The sequence below is a fragment of the Betta splendens genome, chromosome 19 (assembly GCF_900634795.4).
Source record: "Betta splendens chromosome 19, fBetSpl5.4, whole genome shotgun sequence".
In the NCBI taxonomy this organism is placed as follows: domain Eukaryota; kingdom Metazoa; phylum Chordata; class Actinopteri; order Anabantiformes; family Osphronemidae; genus Betta; species Betta splendens.
The window spans coordinates 1,284,246-1,301,085 of NC_040898.2; the positions used below are offsets into that span (position 1 = coordinate 1,284,246).

General features: G+C 39.4%; 2 protein-coding genes across 3 annotated transcripts; both read left to right on the top strand.

The window, feature by feature from the left end:
* The first annotated feature begins 451 nt into the window (after nucleotides 1-451).
* Nucleotides 452-3,400, top strand: LOC114845396 (serine/threonine-protein phosphatase 6 catalytic subunit). Its single transcript, XM_029133354.3, has 7 exons — nucleotides 452-605; nucleotides 1,084-1,179; nucleotides 1,278-1,343; nucleotides 1,431-1,572; nucleotides 1,657-1,736; nucleotides 2,150-2,359; nucleotides 2,564-3,400. Exons 1-7 carry the CDS (start codon nucleotides 531-533, stop codon nucleotides 2,810-2,812), a joined length of 918 nt encoding a protein of 305 aa, XP_028989187.1. The 5' UTR covers nucleotides 452-530; the 3' UTR covers nucleotides 2,813-3,400.
* A 790-nt stretch (nucleotides 3,401-4,190) lies between these two features.
* Nucleotides 4,191-16,464, top strand: golga1 (golgin A1). Of its 2 annotated transcripts, XM_055504266.1 has the most exons (24): nucleotides 4,191-4,384; nucleotides 4,726-5,012; nucleotides 6,028-6,118; nucleotides 7,039-7,113; nucleotides 8,154-8,251; nucleotides 8,335-8,367; nucleotides 8,481-8,609; nucleotides 8,855-9,024; nucleotides 9,262-9,373; nucleotides 9,472-9,555; nucleotides 9,861-9,986; nucleotides 10,183-10,273; nucleotides 10,362-10,462; nucleotides 10,719-10,814; nucleotides 11,219-11,359; nucleotides 11,481-11,555; nucleotides 11,690-11,779; nucleotides 12,113-12,215; nucleotides 12,669-12,829; nucleotides 13,109-13,267; nucleotides 13,644-13,703; nucleotides 14,022-14,240; nucleotides 14,347-14,433; nucleotides 14,621-16,464. In XM_055504266.1, exons 2-24 carry the CDS (start codon nucleotides 4,884-4,886, stop codon nucleotides 14,702-14,704), a joined length of 2,514 nt encoding a protein of 837 aa, XP_055360241.1. In that variant the 5' UTR covers nucleotides 4,191-4,384; nucleotides 4,726-4,883; the 3' UTR covers nucleotides 14,705-16,464. The 2 variants fall into 2 exon arrangements, with proteins under 2 accessions (XP_055360241.1, XP_055360242.1); XM_055504267.1 differs by lacking the exon at nucleotides 7,039-7,113.
* The last annotated feature ends 376 nt before the right edge of the window (nucleotides 16,465-16,840 follow it).

Sequence of the window (16,840 nt, forward strand, 5' to 3'; positions counted from 1 at the left end):
AGAATACCCAAGAAATTCCATTCATAAAATTAACAATATTTCCAAAATATTTTATAGAAACAATGTACTAATAAGTTTGAGTTACACCGCTGGATACTCTCATACGACCATTTTATGTCATGCAATTCCATATACAACTGCATTGAGGACTGGTCTCCCGTGTTTATTATCATCCAGTGGCCACACGTATGCAATACGTTTAGCAAACGTTGTCGTTTCTTCTATCTTGTGTCGTTTTAAACATTTCGTTGTTACACCTTTTCCAGAGATGACAGAGAAAATATTAGTTAAAGCGTACTGATATGTCATATGTCGAGTACACACGCACAGTTTCACCTGTCAATATAGAGGCTATTTCAAAGGAAAATATTCATTTAAATTATGATAAAAAATAAAAACAAAGACGTGTTATTTAGTACACATTTATTAAAAATAAAATCTGACATCCCGTGGTTTATCGGAGTTAGTGTTGTTGAAAACTAAGTCCGAGTGGACCCACCAGGAAGTTGCATGACGTCTCTCTAGGTACAATGGCGCCGTTGGATCTGGATAAATATGCGGAGATCGCCAAACAGTGCAAATATCTTCCAGAAAATGACCTCAAGGTATTCGCGACCTTTCATAAATATTTTTGACCACAATAACTTAAATTCTTCACAGCAGCTTTACAACAGTGCAATGTAATAAGCCAACGTTAGCTTCAGCTAGCCAGCAACGTAATGTTAGCTTCCAATTTTCAGCTCTGGGCCAGGAAGTGAAACCGTTAACAATAAATAAATAGCTACGTAGTCTAACAAACAAGTTCGTCTTATTAATATTCTCCATACAGTAATAAGCTGAGACAATAAACTGCTTTGGAATCTACCGACCGTGGAGTAACCATATGACATAAATGTCTTTATTTTGGTGACTGTTGTTGTTTGTCTCTAGAGACTCAACGCGTTCTCGCGCTACGCTATACACATAAGATGTAACGCTGAATATATTAAAAGAACCTTGTCTGTCTGGATAGATCCGTTGCTCCTCGGTGGGAAGATGAGGCTTTTATGGCTAATGTCTGTTTTCATGTTTTCATCTGTGTAGAGGTTATGTGACTATGTGTGCGATCTGCTGTTGGAGGAGTCCAATGTTCAGCCTGTCTCTACTCCTGTAACAGTATGTGGGGACATACATGGACAGGTAATAAATGTTTCATAGCAAGAATGAAGGAACATCTTGTTTTTGTCTGTGTTGAAGGGCAGCATCTAGGTCTAAATTTGCATCTCTTTTTGTTTCAGTTCTATGATCTTTGTGAGCTCTTTCGGACTGGTGGCCAGGTTCCAGACACAAATTACATATTTATGGTTTGTGTGTTCAATCAGTTTGAACCTAATCATTTTCCTTGCGCTGCCTTTTAGCACAGTGCTGGTAGTGAACTCTATCATCTGCAGGGCGACTTTGTTGACCGGGGGTATTACAGTCTGGAGACATTCACCTACCTGTTGGTGCTGAAAGCCAAGTGGCCTGACCGCATCACACTCCTACGTGGAAACCATGAAAGCAGACAGATCACACAAGTTTATGGATTTTATGGTGAGAATTTAATAATGAGTAAATCTTTTCTTTTTTGTGCAACCATGGACTTCAATATTATTAATAAATACTTTGATCCCACAGACGAGTGCCAGACCAAGTATGGAAATGCCAATGCGTGGCGGTATTGCACTAAGGTGTTTGATATGTTAACAGTAGCAGCTGTAAGTATTGTTTCACTCTTTAGCTCTTTTTTTTGTTTTAAACCATATACAAAGATTTATGATGTGATTCCACACATCATAGTCTTCTCTAAGTTACTGTCTAACTTACTAAGTTACTTTATTTCTATTGTCTGAGGGGATGTGTTAGTATAGAACAAGGGTGGGTAGTCCTGGTCCTCAGGGCCAGCGTCCCTGCAGGTTTTTCGCTGCTGATCACCTTCATCAGGTGTGTCAGTTAGCTTTTTCAGCAGCTTATTGACTGAACACACCTGATCGAGGTAATTAGTGGTAACTGGGGCAGAGAGTTGGAAAACCAGCAGGACAGCGGCCCTCGAGCACCAAGTTTGCCCACGCCAGGTCTAGAGTGATGCTTGTGGTTTCCTAATTCTTGTTTTTGTTTAATATACTGTTAGCTCATGGATGAACAGATCCTGTGTGTTCATGGAGGCCTCTCTCCAGACATTAAGACCTTAGACCAAATTCGAACCATTGAACGAAACCAGGAGATTCCCCACAAAGGAGCGTTTTGTGATCTGGTGTGGTCAGACCCTGAGGATGTGGACACTTGGGCCATCAGCCCCAGAGGAGCTGGCTGGCTGTTTGGGGCAAAGGTCACAAATGAGGTAAGACAAACTGAGTGTAACCAGTTAAAGATAAAGTTTGTGTCATCAGTTCCTGTCCCATGTTTTGGTGCTGTACTTTGTATTTTGACATTACCTTTACATAAATTTTGTTGAAAATGTAAAGAGCACATAGACGGGATGATTTTGATATCAATGTTTTGATTTAACACACTTTTCCTGTGCTTTTGTTTTAAAAAAAATCAGTTTGTTCACATCAACAACCTTAAGCTGATATGCCGTGCACATCAACTGGTCCATGAGGGCTACAAGTTCATGTTTGACGAGAAACTGGTCACAGTGTGGTCGGCTCCCAACTACTGCTATCGCTGTGGCAACATCGCCTCCATTATGGTCTTCAAAGATGCTAACACGAGAGAGCCAAAGCTCTTTAGAGCAGTGCCAGACTCTGAAAGAGTCATTCCACCCCGAACAACAACCCCTTATTTCCTGTAAGGATCTTACAACAAAACGAATGCAGCCATTTGTTCAGTGCAAAGAAATAGTGGCATCTTGTGTACACATCAGAATTTCATATACCTTTTAGAGTATTTGCAGTGCATCTCTTGGTGCCAGTTGTTCTCCCTGTGCATTCAATGCCATTATTCTGCAGCTTAAATTGCACTTTGCATCAGATCAGGTGACTCAGTAGCATTGCTGTGTTAATGAAATTTGAGAGGAAGGATTAAAATGACTTGATGTCAACTGACACCCAAGTTTATATTTATAAGAACCCGACAAAAATGAACTCTAATGAGAAAATTGCTGATGCATTGCATTATTATTTTATTATGGTGTTGTATTAAAGCAGATTGTATGACCTGCATCTGTTTAGGTTACTGTGGAGTCAAAAACATGGTATTGTGTTACTCATTAATAAAGATGTAAACCTAAATATTGTAAAAAAATTAAATATTACATATGTTATACATTTACATTGTCATTAAGGCTATTGCCTTTAAGATTCAGATTTTGAATGAGCCCTTGTAATTACTCCTATTTTTCTGTCATAATACTGTTTTTAAATAAAGACATTAAAAAATGGTAATTGTCAGCTTTTATAACAGTGAGTAAAAAACAACAAACCAGGAATATTGCATATTATACTATTAATTTTGAGGAAATGTTATCTCAGTGCTTTACATAGTTTAGGTAATTAATAGATCTAAGTTCTAAATTGCTGCTACTTCTCCACCCTCTAGGATAGTTGATGTGACTTAGTGGAGTCGACTTTGTCAAACATTTATCCCTTCGGCGGGTTTCAGTGAGACACTAGATCTATATGAAAGTTGCTTATGTAGTCATTTACTGACAGAGCTGATTTTTAATAGAACACATTCAGAGTAGCTTTATATATTTAAAAAATAATTCGAGAATGTTTTTGTGCAAAACCAAAGCCTGATATTTTTATTTTGTCACGTCACACTATAATCTGAATATAAATTCAGCTGAACAGAACCTCTTCTCGATAATGTATTTTTGATGTATGTGTGTATTTTATGTTTTTATAGATTAAATCTGGAATTGAATCCCATTCCTATCACCTATAGAAGTTCAATGTTGGCTGTGTGCCAGCCTATATTATCTGAATTAAACCTGTATTTCACATGTGATAGTTGACCTAAAATAAATTATAAATAAAAAATTAAAAGATCAACACACTCTCAATCTCCTGTTAGCAAAAGAAAAATGAGATAGCTATACCTCAATAAAATAAAAGTTAGTGTTGCTAATCTTTGCTTCGTCTACAGGCGGCGCGTGCAGGCAAATGAGCACAAGTACCGCACTTCCTGCACGTCACGGACTTGTAGCCAATCAGCAGAGGCGCAACCATGACGTCAGGCGTCATATGTGTTGGTGTACGTGTAGCTTTAATCTTTCCAACTAGCAAAAGCTAGCTTGTCAGAAGCGATAGTAACAGTGACAGTCACAACACAGTTCTTTGGGTGTGTATATATAGAGAACACCAATGTATAGTTAATGGCCTCCACGAAGTGACGCGGACTAATATATCTGGAAGTTAACCTGGTAAGAGAATAGTAAATCCAGTTAACGAACAAACCACTGAAAGCTAACATTACCCGGCGGCGTTAACGTTAACTGTCATTGTTATGGCTAGTAGAGTTAGCTACAGCTAGCTTCTAACAAAGTATAGTAGTACAATGTAATTATTTTCAATAATGGTAAGTGGTTTTCGCTAGCAGCTACCTGTAAGCCGTAGTCAGACTAAAAGTAGTTGTGTGTCATTAATATGTTAATAAGCTCACTCATGTATAGTGTATAGTCTATAATTGGTCTTTATTTAAACAAGTCAAGTTTACTAACCAATTTTAGAATTTTAATACCAAACCTCTTTCTCTCTCTTGTAGATGCAACACAATGGATTCGACAGTGCAAACATTTAGGTGTTGCTGCACATGATGGCTCTATTTAACTCTGTCAACATAGAGACAGAAACTCATTATGTGAAGTAACTTGCTTGATAACTGTACCAAGCACATAAAGAAGAGCTACTGAAGGGACAGACATGTTTGCCAAGCTGAAAAAGAAGATTGCAGAGGAGGCAGCCACAGCTCCTCGGACTGGCGTTCGTATACCACGCACCATCAGCAAGGAATCCATTACTTCAGTGGGAGCAGACTCTGGGGATGACTTTGTAAGTCAGCTGAGAAATCCCCATGGCTATTCACACAGCTAATGATTTAAAATGTTCTCTGGCTGATATGTTTACATCAGCACTGCATAGCAAGGTTCTCATCAGCATGAGCATGATTGCATTTATAGCCTTTCATGAAAATATAGAACTGTCACACTGGGGCTAATAACACAGTAATACAGTACATGGTGTGTATGCAATTCTCCTACTAAAAGCAGGGTGATTCATACCCAGACTTTTGGATAATTCACTAATGAATGTTGAAGTAAGCAATTCTTGGTTAGACATGTTCCTCACCTGAAGCACTTGGCAGCTTTGTTTCAGTGAATAACTATTTTGTCTGTTTCATGTTACTGACTGCTCACAGTAATTTGTAGGCTCTGCATTATCTTCAGGGATATTTTTAGATTTTTGCGTAAAAATAACATCTACAGCTTGGTTCATTGATGCTCAAAAGGTACTGTGATCACCACAAAAAGCTGGTCTCCTGAGGCAGCAGTGTTGTCTCTGTTGCATTAGGCTAAATTATTTAGTGAAGTTGCTCAGTCTCAATACTGAAAACTGATACGTGACACTGTTTCTGCTACAGTGAAAACTTAGTGGCTTGGGTTCCACCGTCTACCCATCTTGTTTGTATGACTCTAACTGATACCATTACCATTCCTTTCCGCACCAGTTCATCTTTTTGCTTGTAGCCAATTACAGTAACAATGTAATTTTATATGTCATTGTTGAAAATATATAGGATACATGATTATTATTTGCTAAAGATTCCATAGAAATGAGTCTTTATAGAAAGTCTGTGAAATGAACAGATCTGACAGACCTCTCTATTGCTTCAAAGCATTACGCTTAGTACATTCTGCTTGTTAAACTGCCGGACAGGACACACACACAAAATAAAGACTTATTGCCACAACCTAAAGATTTCTGACCGTGAAAGAATATCTTCAGGTTGATACTTTAATCTCTATACATTAATTCTGTTAAATAAAAATAATGTGTTTGTGTTTAGGCATCTGATGGGAGCAGCTCCAGGGATGACCTGCCTGCTCAACTTCTCAGAAGGAATGATCAGATTCGCAAGCTGGAGGCCAAGCTGTCAGGTAGGGCGTCTCAGACTGAGGCAAAACTGCTAATGCTGTATTTTTTCTGAAGAGAGATCAGAACAAAGATCAGAGAATGTTTTGAGCAGCTTGAACTACAGTAGCACTGCACATGGCTGCAATTGAAGCTGTCCTAATTGGTATTGTCATAATATGTGAATCCAAATAATTTTGTGAGCCAGACTTTTGAATAATGTTTAGTTCGGCTTTGTAAACACACTGGAGATCCACAACAGAGTTTTTGAAGTTAATTCTGCTCATATGATGATATGCTCATATATGATTTATCTTTTGGCCTTTCACTGTCTTTTTTATGTAAATGCCAGACACGAGCCATGTTTCCTAGAAGAAAATTGTCTGGCCTAATCAGATTACACTTAGCATAATTAGGTTTAATGTTTTATCAAATGTAGCACAGTCAGTAAGCACACACGCCTTAGTAATTTTGACTTACACTCACTGACCACTTTACTAGGTCAAATTCAATTTTATCTTCATTCATTTTGTGGTGGACAAAATATTAGCATTATTTGTGATCTCAATAGTAAATAAATGGAATTATAATAATCTATTTGTAGTTTTAGGCTTTTGTTTTTACCCTTGTCCTGGTATTGGTATTGATTGCCGATGTGACTTTATACTGTTAGAAGGTTGAAGGTTGGACATACAACCATTCAACCAGCATGGTTTCAAGAGAATCCTTAGAACTTTTACTTTTCGTTATTACTCAATCATGTTCTCCCTTTTGTTTTTCCCTCTCCTTTTGTTCGCTTTCTCTCCTGCCTCTCCCTTTACCACAATCCGCCCCTTGCTACCCATTTGTTTCTCGTGTGTTTGGTTGTGTGCATGTGTGTGTGTGTGTGTGTGTGTGTGTGTGTCGTGTCCATACCCCATCCCATCACCCTACTTCCTGACACTAGACTACGCTGAGCAACTACGAATTATGCAGAAGACCCAGGACAAGCTTGAAATTGCATTAGAAAAACATCAGGATTGTACGTACCTCTACTCTACTCCCAATTAGCTTCCTTTATTTCATTTGTCTGTTCCTGCAATAACACCACCTAGTGCATCACCACTTCCTCTCATGAAGACATTTTCTTTTAATGTAGATGATAATATCATGGGCTTTGGAAATTTGCTTTGGGAGTCTTGGATGCTTTTTCTTTTTAGTTTAAGAATCCACCCTTTTATGTTTTTGCAGTTGATGGCAGAGTTTGTGCAGTCTTTTGTGTAGTCAGTTTCCTCGTTTGCTCCACGTGTCTTTACTATTTAACACTTTCCTACAAGGTGTGTGCACCTATTGCTTTCAGCTGGATGAATGTCAACAAGAATAATTCTTCTGCGTCTGTATTGGATTTAATGTTATCATTACCGCTTTGCTGTACATTTTAAGCTCTTTTTAGTGGATTTAGTGTTGGTGCGGCGAAATATAGTATGAAATATTACAGTGTCACTTTTCACGTCTACACAGCTTTTTTATGTTCTGTAACTCAGCTTTTTTGAAATTATATTACATATTACAATGCTGTACATTTTCAATGCAAGGACAGATTTGGCCTGTAGACAGGCCAGTCTAATACAATACTTTGTCTCCCACATTACATTCCCTACATTAATTAATTCATTCAAATTTTAGAAAATAATTGTTTTGTTGGATTGGTTATTTAAGAAATGTTTACTTGACCTTTAAAAATAATAAATGATGGTGTGTTACCAGTTTATATGTTAAAATAGTTCAAAACTATGCAGCTTGAAGATGCTTTTTTTAGCATAAACTGCAGCATGAGCTTTAACAGACTGCCTTTCAGTTTGTATTATCTGCTGTGCATCGCTTGACTTTGCCTGTCTTTGCGTCTGGGATAAACACACTTCTACACGTAATCTGAAGCTAACTTTCCACAGCTACTAACTGCGCCCGTGTCTGTGCTTTAATATTGTGCTCTAATATTTCAGTTCTTCGTGGCTGCATACAAACCTCTGTGTGGTTTCCATCTTTCCCCTTCTATTTCTCTCTTCCACTTTCACTGCTCAGCATCCATAAAGAAACTGCAAGAACAGAATGAATCTCACCTTGCCAGCAGAGCAAAGATGGCAGAGGGAATGACTTTAGCACTGGAAAAGAAGGATCAGGTAAGTCTGCCAGTGTGATCACCTTATAGCCAGCATTCAAGAGCTGAGTAGTTATTGTTTATTGTTTATTTCCTTGACTTCAGGAGTGGCTGGAGAAGATGGCTAGTTTGGAAAAGGTATGTCTGTTTGTTTACACACAAGAAATGTATCTCATTTAAGCTTTGCATCTTGAAACCTGCATGTTCTTTAAGTGGATGAGAGCATGTTTTTTACTGTTGTGTTTGTCCAGGAGAAGGCTGCTTTGTCAGCACAGGTAGAGGAGATGATGGAGCAAAGCTTAGCTCTCTTCCAGAAAAGGGATGACCTGGATGAACTGGAGGGCTTTCAGCAACAGGAACTTGCTAAAGTTAAACACATGGTGCGTACTTGTGGAGTTATATGGTTGAAATTACTAAAAATCAGTCATACAGTGTGATGCCTTGTTTTTTTTTCTTGATACTATAGATTCGTAGTTGGTCCTACAGAACTGTACTATAGAGATAATGTAATGGAAGGGAAGGACACACAGGGGAAAGTGTGACTTTTGTGTTTCAGCCACGTTGAAAGCAAATCTTTCTACTAGTTTCATTTTGATTTATTTCCCGTTTCCTGTACGCCTGCTAGTTGCTGAGGAAGGAGGAGCAGCTGAGCCAAGGAGAGAGAGAGCTTCAGCGAAAAGAAGCCGAAGTGCAGTCAGCCAAGCGAGTGCTGACTGACGCCAGAGGCAAACTTCAGGCTGTGGAGCAGCATTATGAGGAGAGCTGCAGACTCAACTCTGAACTGGAAATAGAGCGGTAAAAACCCAGTCACTTTACGGTTTAAAGTACAAGACCTGACAGAACACAATCCCAATGTGTAGAGAGTTGGGAAGGATGGAGGTGGTGTTTGAAACGCTCAACGAATCCAACAGTTTTCTTATCACATCACATCATCTTCCCACACATAATGTTAGAAAGTGAAGGTCAGTAATGTTCCGTTTTGAATGAAAAAAAGATCACAAACACAACAGGTATGTGGTTTGTTGTTTGTAGAGAGGAACTGCTGCTGCTCAGAGAGGAAGCAGACAAGAAGATTGGTGAGTTGGAGGGACGGTGCCAGGACCTGCAGTCAGTCATCCAGCAGGTCTCAGAAGACTTCCAGAAGGTCAGGAACACTTTTGTACAACACATTCCTACTACAGATATTATACATGTTGTGCTCTGTTTTTTGATTTGTTATTTGGTAAACATTTATTTTTTTAGTCACAGAGTATGGTTTCAACTTTAGAGAAGTCCCTCCATGATTTACAGTCCGACCACGATGCCCTTAAGTTGCAACAGCAAAAGGTCAGTACATATTGTATTGATTAGTAGCAGTAATAAGTTGTCATTAAGGATATTGTCCATCTTCAGATATGTGCATCAGTAAACAATCAGTATCTCAGTAGGTTATCTTAGCTATTTAAGTTTTATATTTAAGTTTTATTCAGGTAGATGGATAATCTGAACATTTCTGTTTGAGGGGTCAGATTATAGGAACATATGGTAATTGAACAGTTGTTGAAAGTTCCCTTTGAAAAAAAATGTTTTCTGAGAAATAAAAAATTTGGAGAATAAAAACGAGGAGATATGTCTTGTTATTATATAACCAGGCTGCTGTGGCAGAGGAGGACAAGGATCGCTTGTTGGCTGATCTCCAAAAGAAAGTCACCTCTCTGGAGAGACGACTTCAGGGAAACCTGAGCCAGGATGAGCATCTGCAGGAGCTCCTCCAGGAGGTGACGAACAATGACAACGGTTATGGTTGAAATCAGTGTAAAACATTTGTTTTGGTGTTTTATAACTTCACACAGGATTATTTAAAATTACTACGACGTGATGTTGGTGTGCTGTCTGTATCCCATAGGCTCCATGTGAAAACTTCAGATCTGGGACAAAGCACCTTTTATATGTGTGCTGCTCTATCTTTTCCAGAAGTCCAGCGTGGAGGAAAACCTGGAGGAGACCCGAGCAGAGCTACTGGCTGCTCGGACTAACCATGCTGACACGGTCTGCTCTTTGGAAGCTCAGGTAAACTCAAACTGGCTGAGTCATTCAACTATTAATTGTCTACCAGTCTGGTTTCAGTACAGTAAAGGTCTCTCGTGCCTGACCTCAGGTATCCAGAATGAGTTGCAGTATTACTGAGCTGCAGACGCTTCTGCGACACAAAGATGAGTCGTCAAGGTGTTACAGAGAGAGGACAGACACACAGGTAAGCAGTTAGACCCCTTGCACTGTCCTTTCTTTATTTAAATCGAACGTTGGTAAATATAAACCACATAACTGCCTTTTTAGAGTTGTCGTACTTCTTTGGGGACGATACTAATTCTGAGATTTATCACCTACACTTTTAACGTTTTAAATTGGCCTTGTAACATGTTTCAAGCAGTGTCTATAGATTTGATTGGATGTTTTAGATTGAAATTTGTTTGTTGTAATGTTATCACTGATTGTAATATGTCTTACAGATAACTAACCTGGAGCAGCAGGTTCTAGAGAGTAGTGAAAAACTGAAAAGTGCAGAGCAGCAAATCACAGAGAAACAGCAGCAGATGGATAAACTGGTGAGAGTTACAGTACTCCAAACACGGGTCAAACACGTGAAAATAGGCTGAGTTCATTAGCAAGAATATGTGGGAAGAAGCCGTAAAAAGCCGCAAGTCAGAAATTATTTAGTTCCAGTACAAACACATGTCCTATCTAATGATAAAGTACTTAAACTTACCTAATAACATACACTGAGACACGGATACACAACACTAGGTCCAACAGGCATCACAAGCAAAGGTGCACTTATTTCATAAAATAAATGCTGTGAAGCCTATTTTAGCTATTCTGATGCAGGGCAAGACATTCCATTGTTCCTACATGAGAGTTACATTACATACATAAAAAATGTTAACAGCAATGTTAAATCTGTTTAAAATGAGCTACTTTTCACCGAGTACACATGTTTACATGCTTTTAGGAGGGAGACTGGAGCTCGGAGAAAGCCTTCCTGGATCAGCAAGTGTGTCTGCTGGAGCTGCAGAGTAAGGAGAAGTGCAGTCGGTTGGAGGAGAGCATCACTTCTCTACAGACAGACAAACAGACCCTGCTGGATAAGATGGTATGTTCTGTGACTTCTTGTGTGGAAGCTACGATACACTGATACGCACAATTCTACCTGTTTTTTGCTTAAATTGTCAGTCAGAAAAAATGAAAATGTTCTTATTTTCCTGCTGTGTTAGTCTGCCCTGGAGAAGCAGAGAAATGATGGGAACTCTACACTGAGGCAGCAGACAGAGGAGCTGGAGCAATGCAGGGTAAAAACATCTCCAGCAAATGTTCATGACACATGTTCACATTTGATTACTGTAAAGTATGTAGTGTAAGCTTAAAACCTCAGTACTAATGAAGTGCTGACTGTAAGGTCTCCCCCGTCCCTTTGCTCCTTCAGGCTGAGCTAAGCAGTCGGCTGACAGTAAGCACAGAAATTGCCAAAGCTCTGGAAGAAACCAGGCGTCAAAAGGAGGATCTGCAAACCAAGGTGTGTGTGAATAGAATTACTGCTAGTGGCCACTCCCATAGGACATTCAGTGTTTTAACATGCAATCAGGTTACGAGGTTATAGTCAAAAAGCTGATTACTAATTGTAAATGTAAATGGGACTATGTGATCTCTTTGTTATGAAATTAAATCAGACTGAAACTGAAACCAGTCTCATTTAGACAAAGATATGTCACCTTTCACCAACAGTTTCTACTGAGTCTGTCTCTAACCCTCCCAGTCAATTACCTGTTTACTATGGAAACGTTACGAGTGAATGTAAACTCACTGAATGTTAATCAGTTGAACTACATTTAACTGCATTGATTGTCAGGTTGGAGAGCTGACCACATCTTTACAGAGCTCACAACAGGACCTGTCGTTGGTCACTGAAAAGCTGACACTGAGAGAGAAAGACGTCTCAAGACTTCAAACCGGTAAACACGGAAACTAAGGATTAAATAAAGAGTTACTCTACTCAGAATATGTTTTCTATTTTTGCTTTGAAGTAGGCTTAGATATAAATGATTGATTGGTTGAACATCACCTCCTCCATGTTCCATTTATGTTGTTAGGCAGTCATCTAAAGCCTTTTAAAAATATCTTCTACGAGCCAAATACCTCAAATGTGGACTCTTTGTTCCAATCATCTAACGTACACTGTTCATCTTCACTCACTGTCAAATCCACCAGTTTCCTAACTTTCACTTTTAACTTCAATTTCTGCTGGAAAAGATAGTTTCAATGTGTTTAACACTGACCGAGTAGCAAAATAGTATTAAGTTCGAATTTTACCTTCTACTGTACATAAATGAGTTACTGAAATTGAATTCATGTATTTTGTGTTTGGTAATAAAATGCTCACTTGGTACTACTTGTTATCGTTGCAGAGGTACAGATTCGCCAGGCGTCAGTGGACCAGCTGCAGGAGGAGGTTGATCAGCTGCGAGCCCAGCTTGAACAGATGGAGCAGGAGAAGGAGTCCCAGCTGATCTGCCTGAGAGAGGAGCTGTTGAGTCAGACTCAGCAGCTCGACAGCTGCCAGACACGGGTCGGTTTAAGCTCTCCTACAGAGTCTGACTAGTATCGTTTCCGCCCTGTGTGAAGTGTTTTAAGTGAAGTGTCTAATGGCAAAGATTCTGAGTCAACCTTAATATAGTAATTATTTTTTAAATGTTTATTCAGTGACACATTAAATGTTCATTTCAGTTTTCTCTACCTATTGCTGGTTATGTACTGAAACTGAAAAAATGTTTTTCAGATATGATATGATTCCCACTGATCAAATCTCTATTTTGATGATCAGTGCAGTTTGTTGTGTGTTGTTCAGATCTCATACCTGGAGGTGGAGGTGGAAACCCTAACAGAGCAGCTTCAAACCCCTGAAGTGTGTGAGGAAGATCAAAATGGCAGCGTGATGATGGACGATCTGGATCACATTCAGAAAGTCAACAGAGACCTGGAGCAGCAGCTTGGTGACAAGAACAGAGTTAGTCCCAGCTGGTTCTAAACGTCTGCTGTCTCTTTTGCTGAGTTGAGCTTAAACCTAGCACAGACGAGATATGATGATAACCTCCTGACTGACCACAACAGACAGGTATCAAATATGCAGTTGTGCAGCAGTTAAAGATGCCTGGAGTTGTTTCCTATTCAGTAAGAATTCTAAACCATGTTTGATTGTTCAGAAACTGTCTGTTTAAGGTCCAGGTTAACCACTTTGGACAGCTATGTTCTTTCACAAAGCTTGTCATGTTAAGTAGCAGTGCCATTCTGATGCTTGAAACTAGGCCTCGACACGCTGCTTCAGTGTACATTCAGATCGTCACGCTTGAAGACTGTCAGTCATGCCCATTGTTTTCTTGTAGACCATCAAGCAGCTGCAACAAAGACTGGCAGAACTGAAGAGGACACTACAGAAAGAACTGGTAAGACACAATGAATATGAAGCAGCTGTGTGGTTTCTCAGACATATTATGGAGGATGCACAGATTTTAGCTATACTAACTATAGATTAATCCTAATTTGCACAGCTGCTCTTTTTTCTTATTGTTAAATCTACTTCATTATAACTTCATTATAAAATTAAGTACAGTTCAGCTGTGGCTTCCATATTGACCATACAGCTGAACTCTGTTAACTGGTATGCAGTACATTATAAAGGGAATAAAGTTTCTTTTCTTGTCTTGTTATATTACAGATGAACTTTAAATAGTGTCTGTGCTTTCACGCTTATGTGCTTTTAGAAGATAAAGCCTGAGCAAGAAACCGACGGGAGGTTACAGGATGGCAGAGCGGATAAACAGCAGAGGATTTCCCCAGACGCCCCACCGGCCTCAACCCCAAGCCCCCCAACCTCCAACACTACCGTGACCAACACCTCAGACCTCAATGACTCACGGGAAATCAACTTTGAGTATCTCAAACATGTGGTTCTCAAGTTCATGTCATCCAGAGATGCAGAGGTACATACTGTAATCTACCTTCACGTTTGGTGCCTGTGCCTGAACAGCAGACTCCAGTTCTAGCACAAATGTCTCTGAATCTGCATCATGTCTGTTGCTTTGCCAGGCCTATCAGCTAATACGAGCTGTGTCGGTACTACTGAACTTCACTCGCGAGGAAGAGGATATGCTGAAGCAAACATTGGAGTACAAGGTCAGTGCTTTAGTCATGTCACTCACAAATTAAAACAAATGTCACCATGAACTGATTTTTGTAAATACATTTTATATCAGTATCAAAGTAAATGGTAAAAATGTATAAAGCACCGTTTTGGAACAAACAAGAATCAATTTCTTAATTTTCCTGTTAATTAGAGTAAAAATGACTTTTTTTGTTGTAGATGTCCTGGTTTGGGTCCAAGCCTTCCCCAAAAGGCAGTGTCCGGCCTTCTATTTCAGGCAGCTCAACTCACTGGGGCTACTGAAAAGCAGAAGGAGCTAAAGCAACAAGAAGGAAAGGGAGTGTTCTCTCCTGTTCGATTTCCACCCCTGCAGGACTCACTGGTTTTCACTGGCTCTGTGAGACTGAATGTCTGGGGACAGAAGAGGACTCCACAGATTGAAGGAAACAGAATCAGTTGGTGACTTTAGCATGGCATTATTTTCCTGTCAGTGGTTAAGGTGGACTGATGACAGATCTCACGTTTTCTAGTCTGTGAAAACAGCAATAGTGTGTATGGTTGTAGGAAAAGTCTTATTGGCTTCAGCATGTTGGTGTGAAAGGACCCAGATACTCAAAGTCTAAACTGGTTTCGTTCCATGTTTGACTGTAGACATCAACAATCAGCTGTGCTCCACTGGGCTGACATGCAACAATCAACATGTACGCTGTAGTTTCTTGGTGCCTATCAGCTGATATATGCTGATGTAAAGTGGCTTCAGGAAATAAATACGCTGAGCATTTTGTTTGATTGCACATTGTCATTGTAAAATGGATGAAAATGCCCATTTCCCCATCAGGCTACAAACAATAATCAATAGTGTCTAAAGGAACATCTGCGTTCTTTTGTACTCGTTTCACTTTAGCCAACAGTCCTAGGAGTGTCTAAATCCTCTTGGGATCAATTAGAGCTTCAGAAGTTGTTAGTTAATTCGTTTCTCAACCCAAATTTGTTGCACAGCTCTACAGAACATGTCATGCACTGTGAATGGTATGATTTACACAGGAGGTCTAAACAAGTTTGACTCAATGGACAGAGCAGTGGACTGGGATGTAGGGATTGAGGTTCAGATCTGGTCCCCAGACGCCAGTCATGCCTCTGAGCAAGGTATTCTGCTCTGCTGAAAACGCAGAGACCAACGCCCCTATTGTGGGATGAAAGTACATTACAACGAACCCAACTTCATTTCTACGTCAGCTGCAGCTGATGCAGTGTGTTTAAGACTGTTAAAAGTCCTTTAACTCTAGTATGAAGGACGTGGACTCTATTTGGATAATAACCACACACGGACGGACAGTGAAAGAAAGACGTGCTCCACCTTTACCTGCCTTTGCTACTGTAAATTGAATTACATTCCACATGACTATTTATATAAAGATTGATAACCTGTACATACTGTATGCATTGAAAACTTTATATCGATCAATGGATGTAAATGGTTTGACGTGACAAGTTTGCAATATTTATCATCCAACATGAGAACCTATACACTGCTTGTCACTCAGGCCTCAGCATGATGTCGGTTGCAGCATCATGAGATTTTATTTTTACATCACTAGGTAGCGCGGGGAATCTGACTGCATGTTCTGCCCTGAAGCAGCAGGTTGTGTTCCACATGTCCTTTTTTTTTGAATATGCAGACAACGTGAAGCAGAAATGCATCAGGGTGCTAACTGCAGGAACTTATCAGTCACACCAAGCTGCATTGTTTTATAGGTCTATATATTTTTCTGGTATTGGAAGATGGATCTGTCTTTGTACATAGGGATGTAGGAGTACGGACTGCTGCGATAGCAGATTGATGTGGTTACCCATACTCTGCTGGGTTCTATATACTCTCTCCATGAGAATCAAAAGAAGGGGTGGATTCACTTTTTAACGTAATCAGTTGTGCAGTTGAATCCTGAAACATACCTGTACAATCACTAAAGCTTTTAGTCTTCTGCATTTTGATCTTACAACTGCTGCCACTACAACAGGTTGTTTTTCAAAAATGTATTGATAATAAATCTGAAATGATCCGGTCCCATCTTTATGTCTTTATTGAGAATATCAAAATCAAGCAGGGAACATCTGACAACAACAGATGATTATATATCAAAATAGATTTTTGCTTGATTTACCTCATCTTCTGAATATGAATGTGATTGTTTCCAAAGTAATATACAGATTTACAACAAGGACTATTGTAGGTTTCGAGGACAATAAAAAAAATCAGGAATACTGTGGTCTCCTATGAACAAGTTACAAGGGTAGCATCTGTGTTTAGTATTAAATATTATTAGTATTAAACCTACTGTAAAGCTTATATTCACTGGAACTTTGAGGATGGAACAGTGGACCTGCTGTTGAGCAGTTCATTAATAAATCTGATAAATTTTATATAGAGAATATTACTCT

Excerpts from the sequence above, each read along its gene's own strand:
- LOC114845396 (XM_029133354.3), top strand. The coding sequence starts at position 531 with ATGGCGCCGTTGGATCTGGATAAATATGCGGAGATCGCCAAACAGTGC. Across the intron at positions 1,573-1,656 it reads ACAAGTTTATGGATTTTATG|ACGAGTGCCAGACCAAGTAT; the intron begins GTGAGAATTTAA and ends TTGATCCCACAG. Across the intron at positions 1,737-2,149 it reads ATATGTTAACAGTAGCAGCT|CTCATGGATGAACAGATCCT; the intron begins GTAAGTATTGTT and ends ATATACTGTTAG.
- golga1 (XM_055504266.1), top strand. The coding sequence starts at position 4,884 with ATGTTTGCCAAGCTGAAAAAGAAGATTGCAGAGGAGGCAGCCACAGCT. Across the intron at positions 10,274-10,361 it reads CACGGTCTGCTCTTTGGAAG|CTCAGGTATCCAGAATGAGT; the intron begins CTCAGGTAAACT and ends CTCGTGCCTGAC. Across the intron at positions 10,463-10,718 it reads GAGAGAGGACAGACACACAG|ATAACTAACCTGGAGCAGCA; the intron begins GTAAGCAGTTAG and ends TATGTCTTACAG.